The following is a 12,012-nucleotide window of genomic DNA, read 5'->3' as shown; positions in this document are numbered from 1 at the left end:
TGCTCCGGTTTCCTTCCACATTCCACAGATATATGGGTTAGTAGGTTAACTGGTCACGTTGGGGTAATTGGGCAGCACGTGCTCACTGGGCTGGTAGGGCCTGTTATCATGTTGTATCTCCAAATAAAAATCAAAAGGGATTGAACTAAGTGCATGGATCAGTCATATTTAGAAGTTAGTGGTTACCGGAGACAAATAGTACAGGCTCCTTGCACATTAGTGAGAAAGGGAATACTCATTTACAGTGTCTCCTTTTGAAGTTTGCCAGCAATGGGCAAGCCACGTGCTAGGCTTGTCCTCAGTTTATATTTTCTTATCCAGCAGTTTCGGTTGAGATAGCTTGCACGGATTTAGACTCAGGGGCCTGTGCAAAGCTTCTGAACATTTGACCACAATTGTCAGCTTACCAGAAAAATGCAAATAAAGTTGACATTGTGATCTCTGTTGAGACCTCTGGCTTCTGGTGCCCACTTCCAAGCTGATTAATTATTCTGAGCAAGGAAAGGAGCTGAAGCCAATATCCACCCAGGATATCCAGCTGACAGTAGTTCTACATGAAATAATAAGGATAATCTGCAGGGTAGTCTAATTTTATCGATTTATTTAGAGATAGAGCATGGTAACAGGCCATTCAGAGTCCCTACCCCCAATTCCACCCATGTGGCCAGTTAATCTACTAACCCCGAGGCCTTTGGAATATGGGAGGAAGCTGAGGCACCCAGAGCACACCCACATGGTCACGGGGAGAACGTGCAAACTCCTTACAGACAGCAGCAGAATTGAACCCAGCTCAATGTGCTATAACACTGCACTACCAAGCAGCCCAAAGTTTTTAAAAAATCAGCTCTTGATTCAGATACTGTGCAGAGAATTCATTATTCATCAAATCAGTATGGTACAGTTTTAACTACCTAAAGCAAAATGTCAAAAGCACATCCCAACAATTTTTGATAACGGGAGGGAAACTCATCTCAAACATATAGCTGCGACAGCCAGTACTTTTTGAAAGTATTTATTTATTAGGAGGTATTCTTTCTTTATTTTTCTGAATTCTACCTGAGTTTACAGGTTCTGTATTTGCAGAAATGTACAAAAATGGAAAGAATCCTTACCATTTAACAAATATTGATGGATGACATATTTTGTAATAAAATCTGAAATATTTTGTAATAAATTCTGAAAATTGAAGAAACATTCAGCAGGTTATGGAAAGAGAAACACCATTCATGGGTCAGGTTTAATCAGAAGTGTGAAAGTAAGAAACCAAGTTAATGTTCCTTTTTCATACAGGCAATCTGATCTGTAGAGTGTTTCCAGCATTTGTACTTTTTGATTTATGCATGTATATTAGATATATGGACATTTGTATTATAACAACTAAACTTCAGTTACAAAATTATTACATTCCCTTGATAAGATCTTTGCAATGATCATCTCCTGCTGAAGAAAGACAATGGATGGTATTGGTAATGGCTGTGCTATCAGTGCAAATGACTAATTTAATTAAATACTGTATTGACTTATAGGAAACATTGCCTTCAGCTGCCATGATATAATTATTATGTCAATATTGATGTAATTTAATCAGAATGTTGACTTTGGTGTTATTTATTATGAGGGATAATTTCACATCTTCTAGTCCAACAGCGTATTAAGTTTTATGTTAGTTGATGATATTTCACTAAATGTCATTGCTTGGATATTGTTTTTTCGTTCTTTTATAAAGCTCAACATCTGTCCATGACTGGGTTCTTGATTGGAAGCAGATTTTAATTTGTGTACTATTGATCTGACTTTAGAGGAACAAAGTGTTGCAATCCCTGAAACTCTACACATTTAGAGTCATAGAAAAGCACAACACAGAAATGGGCCTTTTGGCCCATCTAGTCCATGCTGAAATTTAGACTGATATACAGCTTAACATTTTTTTAGCTTAACTGATAAAACAGTGCATCACTCCGTTTCTTATTTGCTTCAACAGGGCTGCCTGAGAAAAAGAGTAGGCACAGATTCGGTCTGAGTGATGCTGATACAACCTCTTGGACAAGCAAGCCTGGTGGTGAAGGAGCCATGCTGTCACGTGGAATTATAACAGTCCCTCTGATCACTTCGGTAGTTTTGATTCTCATTTGGTAAATTTATATCACTCCACTTCTGCCTATACTCTATAGCTGAATTTTGGAAATACATTGCCATAAATATATTCAACAGTTTAATGGCAATGATAGGCAATTACTTTTGATAGATATTAGCTTTGATTATTTCAGTCATTCAGAATGTGCTGCAAAGGAGATGGGTCAGCTCTATGCAATTCTACTCCAGTGTTTTAAAATATCGATACTTACAAATCCTGTTCCCATAATATTAGCCGTGCTGGATAAAAAAATGCAGACCCATTTCTGCTTAAAACAATTGAAACATGATCTGTATGTTTTCATTATACTATCCACTTCACCCGTGTGCCCTCAGCTGCCAGGAATAATTTAAATAGGATCTCGCACTTACTGGCTGTGAATGTCAGCTAACCTAGATTTAGATCCTAAATTCTTTTCAGGATATGACCACAATATTAGTTCCATTTGCCCCTGTTGGCATTCCCAGGACATCCTGACAAGTATTCCCCTCCCATCTGTTGCTTTTCTCCTTTATCTGGTCTTTTTTTTTTGCAATTCTGCCCTTTGCATTGTTCAATTGCAGCTCTTGATGCAAATCTTTGCTGCAGATTTGTTTTTTTTTGGACGAAGAACAGAAACTTCTCAGTTTCTCTTCCAGGTTCAATAGGTAGTCTCAATATGAAATGAGTTTAGTAACAATGCCTAATGCAATGCAATGTAATGTCCAGACATGATAGCTGGGAAAGTGGGCAGCTGGAATTCAACTCAGCCCAGTGTGAAGTGATGTAATTTTGGAAGTTAAGATCAAGTGCAAGAGTTTGAGATGTCATGTTAAAATTGTAAAACAAAAAAGGTTTGATAAACCACACTTTTTATATTGTGTGAAGGTCTGGTTGTCACACTACAGAAAAGATTTGATTAAGCTAGAGGGCATTGATGCACCATCAATAACTCTCGGAGATGGGAGGCGAACGATAGGCTTTTATTAGCAGCAAAAGAGACCACAACATCTTGGAGACTGAGGGAGGAGCAGTGTCTCCAATTGCCTTTATACAGGGGACTGTGGGAGGAGCCACAGGAGCAGTCAGCAGAGGGGCGTGTCCAGAGAGCAGTCAGCAGGGGCGGCGTGTCCAGACAGGTATACATAGTTTACCACATTCAACCCCCCTTTGTTTTAAAAGAGAGTCCCCATGGGGCAAAGTTTCTTACCAGTATATTTACAGGTTAAGTCTATCAGGCGGTCAAGTCTGTCGCTGCGATCTACGTAGCACCGGCTGTGATTGCACCGATGACGGTGGTTGTGCTGGCTCCGGCCTGACTTGAGGTGCCAGCCCGTTAGGCGTCAGTTATCCCTCATGCGTGTGCGAGGCGCCCGGTATGGGAGTGCAGTGAGGAGTCTATGTAGAGCTTGGTGTGCACGGTGTCTCGTGGATATATACATCGGTGGGTACGGAGTTCATAGTCACAGTGGAGTGTTCAGGGTAGGGGTCTGGTGCCCCTACGGGCGCCAGGTCGCAGACGGAGACCATGTCCTCCCACCCATCAGGTAAGACCACGTAGGCATACTGGGGGTTCGCATGAAGTAGGTGAGCCCTCTCGACCATTGGGAAGTATTTATTGCTCCTCCATTGTTTCAGGAGCAGCACTGGCCCTGGGGATGTCAACCAAGCCGGTAGGGCGGCCCCAGTGGCAGACCTCTTGGGAAAAGAAAAGAGTCGCTCATGAGGGGTGGCATTGGTGGACGTGCATAACAGGGAGCGGATGGAGTGGAGCGCCTCGGGGAGGACCTCCTGCCAGCGAGAGACCGGCAATCCCTTTGACCTAAGGGCTAAGAGTGTGGCCTTCCACACAGTGGCATTCTCCCTCTCCTCCTGTCCATTTCCCCGGGGATTATAGCTCGTGGTCCTAATAGTAGCAATACCCCTAGCCAACAGGTACTGGTGCAGCTCGTCACTCATAAACGAGGACCCTCTATCACTGTGGATATAGCAGGGATATCCGAACAGAGTGAAGAGCTGGTGCAGGGCTTTTATGACGGACGTGGCAGTGGTGTCGGGGCAGGGGATGGCAAAGGGGTACCGTGAGTACTCGTCGATTATGTTGAGAAAGTAGACATTGCGGTCGGTGGAGGGAAGGGGGCCCTTAAAGTCGACACTCAGTCGCTCAAAGGGGCGGGTGGCCTTGATAAGTTGTGCCTTTTCAGGACGGTAGAAGTGAGGTTTGCACTCAGCGCAGACTTGGCAGTCCCTGGTCATCGTCCTGATTTCCTCAAGGGAGTAAGGCAGGTTCCGGGCTTTCACGAAATGGTAAAGGCAGGTGACCCCCGGGTGGCAAAGATCTGCATGGAGGGTGTATAGCTGGTCGAGCTGCGCGCTGGCACATGTTCCCTGGGATAGGGCATCAGGGGGCTCATTGAGCCTTCCAGGCACCGGTACAGATGTGATAGTTGTAGGTGGAGAGTTCTATTCTCCACCTCAAAATTTTATCATTTTTGATTTTGCCCCGCTGTTGGTTGCTAAACATGAACGCAACTGAGCGCTGGTTGGTCAGCAAGGTGAACCTTTTGCTGGCGAGATAGTGCCTCCAGTGCCTAATAGCTTCCACTATGGCCTGGGCTTCTTTCTCCACCGCGGCGTGCCGAAGTTCAGAGCCTTGAAGGGTACGAGAAAAGAATGCTACCGGCCTTCCTGCCTGATTGAGGGTAGCAGCAAGCGCGAAATCGGAGGCGTCACTCTCTACTTGGAAGGAAACAGTCTTGTCCACCGCATGCATCGTTGCTTTGGCAATGTCCCCTTTAATGCGACTGAAGGCCGCGCGGGCCTCGGCTGAGAGGGGAAATGTGGTGGACTTGACCATGGGGCGGGCCTCGTCTGCGTAGTGAGGGACCCATTGGGCGTAATAGGAAAAGAAGCCCAGGCACCGTTTGAGGGCTCTGAGGGTGGTGGGAAGAGGGACTTCCAACAGGGAGCGCATACGGTCGGGGTCAGGGCCAATGACTCAGTTTTCCACGACATACCGAAGGATAGCGAGTCGGGTGGTTCCGAACACACACTTGTCCCTGTTATAGGTAAGTTAAGAGCTTTGGCCACTTGGAAAAATCGTTGGAGGTTGGTGTCGTGATCCTGCCAGTCGTGACCGCAGATGGTGATGTTATCCAGATATGGGAACGTGGCCTTCAGTTGGCACTGGTCCACCATCCAGTCCATCTCCCTCTGAAAGACAGAGACACCATTCGTGACACTGAAGGGGACGCGCAAGAAGTGATAGAGCCTGCCGCCCGCCTCGAAGGCGGTGTAGGGGCGGTCCTCCGGGCGGATGGGGAGCTGATGGTAAGCGGATTTCAGGTCTATGGTCGAGTACACCTTGTACTGAGCTATCTGATTGACCATATCCGCGATGCGGGGTAGGGGGTACGCGTCAAGCTGCGTGAACCTATTGATGGTCTGGCTATAGTCCACGACCATCCTATTTTTCTGCCCAGTCCGAACAACAACCACCTGGGCCCTCCAAGAACTTGTGCTTGGCTCAATGATCCCCTCCCTGAGCAGCCGCTGCACCTCCGACTGAATGAAGGCCCTGTCCCCCGTGCTGTACCTCCTGCTTTTAGTTGCCACAGGTTTACAGTCAGGGATCAGGTTGGCGAACAGCGGTGGGGGAGGGATCTTGAGGGTGGAGAGGCTGCAAGTGGTGTCAGTAGCGCGGCTGTTGGCATGGTGTTGGGTGGGATGTGCAGGTCGGTGTGTGTGTGTGGTCAGTAGCGGGGTATATGATGAAGTCCCACAAAACTGAGGATTTCTGACAGTGATTGGTGGGAGGGGCCCGTCATACTCCATAGTCACACTTTTCAGGTGGCTCTGGAAGTCGAACCCCAATAGCACAGGGGCACACAGTTGAGGTATAACCAGTAACGCAAAGTCCAGATATTCTGTGCCCTGCACCACCAGTGTCGCCACACAACCCCCCCGGATGTCTATGGAGTGTGAGCCAGAAGCCATGGTGACTCTCTGGCTTACCGGCCGTGTCACGAGTCCGCAGCATTGCACTGTGTCCAGGTGAATAAAACTCTCAGTGCTGCCCGTGTCAAACAGGCAGCTAGTCCTGCGCCCCTCCACCTGGATGTCCATCATTGACCTTGCAAGCTGGTGTGGGGCGCTTTGGTCGAGGGTTACGGAGGCCAGAGTTGAATCGCCTTCTTGGTGCCTGGTAAGCACCCGTGGGTTGGAGGCGGGGCGAGGTGGCGCCGACAAAGATGGCTGCCCCCATGCCTCGCACGAGGCGGGCAGGCAAGATGGCGACCCCCATGCCTCGCACGTGGCGCTGCTCGCCCCAGCTCGTGGTTTAGACTTACAGGCCTTGGCGAAGTTGCCCTTCTTTCCACAGCTGGAGCAGGTCGCTTCTCAGGCCAGGCAGCGTTTTCGGGGGTGCTTTTCAAGTCCGCAGAAGTAACACTGCGCAGACTTGCAACTGGCAGCAGCCGTGGTCGACTCGCCGGCGGGTTGCAGGGACTTCACAGACTCACGACTGGCAGGAGCCGAGGTCGATTTGCCGGCGGGTTGCGGGGTCTGCAGCGTCCATGGGACCGGCGGGAGATCGCATGCCTGGAGAGCATCAGTATTGTGCAGAGCGGCCTCCAGCGTGTCAGCCAGCTCGATCACTGAATGTAAGATCGGCGTGTTCCAGCAGCCGCTGGCACACGTACACTGACCTGATCCCCGTAACGAAGGCGTCTCTTACTAGCAGCTCCGCATGCTGTTCTGCCGTCGGTCCCCTGCAGTCGCAGGCCCGCACGAGTGTCTGTAGGGCCTGGACAAACTCAGCGCTTGACTCTCTGGTCCGCTGCCGCCGTGTCGCTAAGCGATGTCTTGCGTAGACGGTGTTCACCGGCCGCCGGTATTGTCTTTTGAGGGCATCCATCACACCCTGGTAGTCCGTTTGGTCTCTGATCATGGAGTAGACCCTTGCACTGACTCTGGAGAGGAGAACCCTGCGCTTTGTGGCAGGGTCGGTCACATGAATCTCCTCCAGGTACAAATCGAAGCATGCTAGCCAGAGTTCGAAAGCGTCGCCGGCTTCCTGGGATTGAGGGTCGAGATCCAATTGGTCTGGTCATAAAATGCTCTCCATGTTTTAAAATTGCTGCTAATAAAATTGATGCACCATCAATAACTCTCGGAGATGGGAGGCGAACGATAGGCTTTTATTAGCAGCAAAAGAGACCACAGCATCTTGGAGACTGAGGGAGGAGCAGTGCCTCCAATCACCTTTATACAAGGGTCTGTGGGAGGAGCCACAGGAGCAGTCAGCAGAGGGGCATGTCCAGAGAGCAGTCAACAGTGGGGGGCATCCAGACGTAGTTTACCACAGGCATACCGAAACAACTCACAAAATGTTTCCTGGATTGGAGGGCTTGAGTTACAAGGAGAGATTGGCTAGGCTAGGTCTGCTTTCCCTACAATGAAAGAGGCTAAAAGGGGACATTATAAGAGAGAAAAAATTATGAGGATCAAAGTGGTGACTGCTCTACAACTCTCTGGCACTATAGCGTGCAAGGAACCAGCATTTAAAAGGGCATTGAGGGAGAGAACTTTTTGTTGTTGTGTACAGTCATGGGATCTCAGTCCACCCCAAAGGACAAACAGTCAAAAAAGTGCTTTATGAAAGCAGGATCATCCACAGATTCTGGAAATCTGAAATAAAATAAGAAATGCTGTATATATTCAGCATGTCTAACAGAACCTGTGGAGAAAGAAACTGTTAATATCTCAGATCAGTGACTTGTCATTAGTATTTTTGAAGCACAGTCACCATTTATAATGCTGCCAATTAGCACACAGCAAAGCTCATGAAACAGTAACATAATAATATCCAAATCAGTTGTGGTGCATGAAAACACTGCTTCTCAAGGGTAATACAAACACAACTTAGATGTATATCTTAATTTTAATGTTGAATATGAATAAAATAATTTGAAGTTTACACACAATTAACACATTTTTAAAAATTCTGTGGGATAACATATGCTGAAGCAAGATCTCTAATCTCTTCAACACAAAACAATGTGAAATGTTTCTTTATTAAGCATATTTATCTTTCCACTAGTCCATATTTGATATGCTCATTGTTTCCTCTCCTAAGGACAGCCATATTTATCTATGTCATGAAAGAAAAGCAAAAAAAAGTGGAATTCTAAACCAGAAATAACTAAACTAAAACATTTTATCTGAATGCTTTATACATGGATTTTCACTATACAAGATACTCAAAATTCTTCCTTTTGTTTATTTTACAATTCTTTCTCAAGATGTACAGTTTGTTACTCAACAATCTTGTCAACAGTTAAGTTGAATGCAGGAAAGGGTTAACAACAGGACTCTCAGAAAATGGTCTCTAATACAGCAAGCTTATGATTCACTCTTCAAACTGATTCTGTTTAAAAAGAGTACCCTCTACTTACAATAAACAGAATATATAACTGAATAAATATTCATACCTCTCAGGCAAAGCTCAATGTTATATCCAGAAAAGATACAGTGAATAAAAATATTTACACAATGCAAAACTGTTTATTCTCCTCTCCAGCAAGATATGGGTCTTGTTACCTACAAACTAATGTAGGTAATTTGCAGCATTGCCTTCACTCAGCATGATTTGATAAACAGGTTGTGCAATCTTTCAATAGTTCAATAGTGCCATTTAATACCAGAGAAACGTATCCAATCTACATCTTGAAATTCTTGTTCTTCACAGACATCCACAAAAACAGGGGAGTGCCCCAAAGAATGGGTGACAGTAAGAACATTAGAATCCCAAAGCCCCCCTTACCCCCTCCCACGCAAAAGCAGCAGTGTAACAATTATCCTCCCTCTCTTACTTAAGCAAAAAAGCATGATCACTCTCCACCCACCAAGCAAGCAATAGCAAAGCTCCCAATAAAGACCATGATCTGGAGTACAACAAAAACTAATCATTCACCCGACAATCTTTCCCATTTGTATCAGGAGTAATGGTGTCCTTATATATAATGGCTAATGTTTTACATTACAGGAGGGTTGACATTATGCTTAATAAAAGAAAAATGGATTTTGCTACACAAAATGTAATTCTAACAAAAATAAAATGTTGCTACTAATGGTGTGTAATCAAGTTTTATTGTTGCTATTCTCTAACTTTACTACTTGACTAAATTGTAATCAACAGAAAATACTTTGGAATGAAAAAAATCGATAGTTAATATTTTGCCTTTCACATACCAAAATATTTTATTTACCACTATAAATGAAGGGTTGAATTAGAATTTACTTAAATCTTACATCCATCACACAATGGGAGGGAGTAAAAATCTTTGTGCTACAACTCCGTTGCAATGTATAGAAATGTGAAAGAAGCCGGTTGGTCCTGGCTTCAAAGTTGTGGTACCATTTGCCAGATGGGAGCAGCTGAAACAGTTTATGGTTGGGGTGACTGGTGTCTCCGATGATCTTCCAGGCCTTCTTTCTGCACTTACTGCTGTAAATGTCCTCAGTGGAGAGACGTTCACATCCACAGATGTGCTGGGCTGTCCGTGCCACTCTCTGCAGTGCCCAGCGATCACAGTTCCCATGCCAGGCGGTGATACAGCCAGTCAGGATGCTCTCAGTGGTTCCCCTGTAGAAAGTCTTCGGCGTCTGGGGTCCCCATGCCAAACGTCTTCAGTTCCCTGAGGTGGATGAGATGCTGTTTTTCTTTTCTCACCACAAAGCCGGTGTGTACAGTCCTGGTGAGATCACCGGTGATGTGTATACGGAGGAACTTCAAACTACTCACCCTCTGTTGCCCTTAAGGGAGTTATTTAACTTTATTACATTTCCTCTTTAAATAATTTGTTTGCAACTATTTCTGGTTAAAGTTAAAGATAAAGTTCATTGTCTGTGATGTGTCGCAGCATGTGATGACGTTGCCCCCGGTTTCGCCGCGTCTTGTGGGTAAGTTCCAGCTTGGAGAAGGTGGAAAAGTGGGGCCGTGCGTGCAGCATGATCGTGAAGAGCTCCGTGTCTACCCACAAAGAAACACTATAGAAGCAATGCCGTAAGTTCATATGACAGTATTTGAAGTAAAAATATTAACACGGATTCTGTTAAAGGAAGCGGTGATTGGAGCGGCGCACGTGGCGGCTTTTCAAGTTCAAACGTGGGGTCGGCTCGAGCCCGGCGGTGGTTTGACGCGACCCCTTTCCTCCCCTGGGCAGCTGAAGACACTCATTAAAAGGAAAGAGCACAGGTGGTCTCAAGAATGAAACAGATACTGTATATATTTTGTATTATTTTATCAACAGTTTTCACTATACGTTAATGTAGAAGAGTGAACAGTAAACAGTTAATTTTACTCTGTCTTCATTGGCTCCAGTTTAACTTGGTGTTTAGTCAGGGTTTCAACACACTGCACAAGAACACTATACACCCTCTCAACAACAGACCCATTGATGTCGATCGGGGTGACCTGTTTCTATTCCTCCTGTAATCCACAATCAGATCTTGTTTTTTTGGACATTGAGGGAGAGGTTGTTATCCTGGCACCACTGTGTCAGGGTGTCAACCTCACCTCTGTAGGCTGTCTCCTTACCGCTAGAAATAAGGCTGATCAAAGTCGTGTCATCTGCGAATGTGATCAGCAGATTGGGGCTCTGTGTGGCAGCACATTTGTGGGTGTAAAGGGAGTAGAGAGGGGGACTCAGAACACAACCCTGGGGAGCATTTGTTGTTGAGGGTCAGAGTGGCAGAAGTGAGGGAGCCCACCCTTACCACCTGTCAGCAATACGATAAGAAATCTAGGACCTGGCTGCACAAGGTGGGGTGCAGGCCGAGGTCTCTGAGCTTCCAGTCAAGTCTGGGGGGAATTTTGGTGTTAAATGCTGAACTGTAGTCCAGGAACAGCATTCTAAAGTATGCGTCTTCTCCAGGTGAGTGTGAATGGTGTGTGGTGCTGTGGCTATGGCCAGTTTTATTGGTAGGCAAATTGTAGGGAGTCCAGTGTGGGTGTTAGCAAGCTGCACCTGCAGTCCTTGACCAGCCTCTCAAAGCATTTGCTTATAATTGAGGTGAGTGCAACTGGGCGCCTATCGTTCAGGCATAATTAATATATTATTACTTGTGTTCATTGTACAGAAAAGGTGCATGTTTTAAATAACTTCAGAATTGAGAACTCTAAAATGGTATATTTCCACCTCAAAAACATCTAATAATTAAATGTTGCCAGGTTAATACGAAATATTTTAGGTACTGAAAATCCACCTTCTACCACACTTAATTTGGATTGCACTCTTTTACAATTAACTAATATTACATTTGTAATGGAGTAGTTCCCAGTTCAGTGAATATATTAAGTGAATATGTTCAATGACACTTACTTGTTGTGAGATTAATTGATTTGACAGCTGTAACAAACACAAATTTATTTCAGTTCATTTTATTCAGGAAAAAGTCAATAATGTAATTAGTCATATTGAACCAGATTGATAGAATATACCATAGTGTTTGAGAGCTACATTTGCCCATTTATAACTGTGCCATATGTGCAGTGAACTCCTTAAATCACAATGAATAAATAATTACTATGTTCTAGCCAAGAACCTCTTCAAGGGTGAAGGATGGAAACTGTATTTTTTTTGGTTTAATGCAGTTATCCACTGTTGAGTGACAACAGTATTTATGAATCAACTGCTTTGGATTACTTAAGATGCTTAAGATTGTTGATAAAATTTACTTTTGCAAAAATTGATACAGTGTGAGAAAACAGGACTGATTCTACTTTGAAATTAGTTCTGGTTATTTATGAAAAAATATTCTGTACACACTGTGGCATCTGATACATTGGGAGAAATATTATGTTTATCAAAACTGGATTACAAATCTTATGAATACTT

General features: G+C 44.9%; 1 protein-coding gene across 2 annotated transcripts in view; it reads left to right on the top strand.

The window, feature by feature from the left end:
- LOC140715301 (glypican-5-like) overlaps positions 1-9,243 on the top strand; it is an 864,157-nt gene extending 854,914 nt beyond the window's left edge. For both annotated transcript variants that reach the window (XM_073027313.1, XM_073027280.1), the window contains one exon: positions 1,982-9,243. In XM_073027313.1, coding sequence (XP_072883414.1) covers positions 1,982-2,136 — 155 coding nt within the window. In that variant the 3' untranslated portion in view covers positions 2,137-9,243. The remainder of the gene's footprint in view (positions 1-1,981) is intronic.
- The last annotated feature ends 2,769 nt before the right edge of the window (positions 9,244-12,012 follow it).

Source organism: Hemitrygon akajei, chromosome 2 (assembly GCF_048418815.1).
Source record: "Hemitrygon akajei chromosome 2, sHemAka1.3, whole genome shotgun sequence".
Classification (NCBI taxonomy): domain Eukaryota; kingdom Metazoa; phylum Chordata; class Chondrichthyes; order Myliobatiformes; family Dasyatidae; genus Hemitrygon; species Hemitrygon akajei.
Note: the sequence above shows the minus strand (reverse complement) of the source record. Positions and strands in the feature narration are given on the sequence as shown.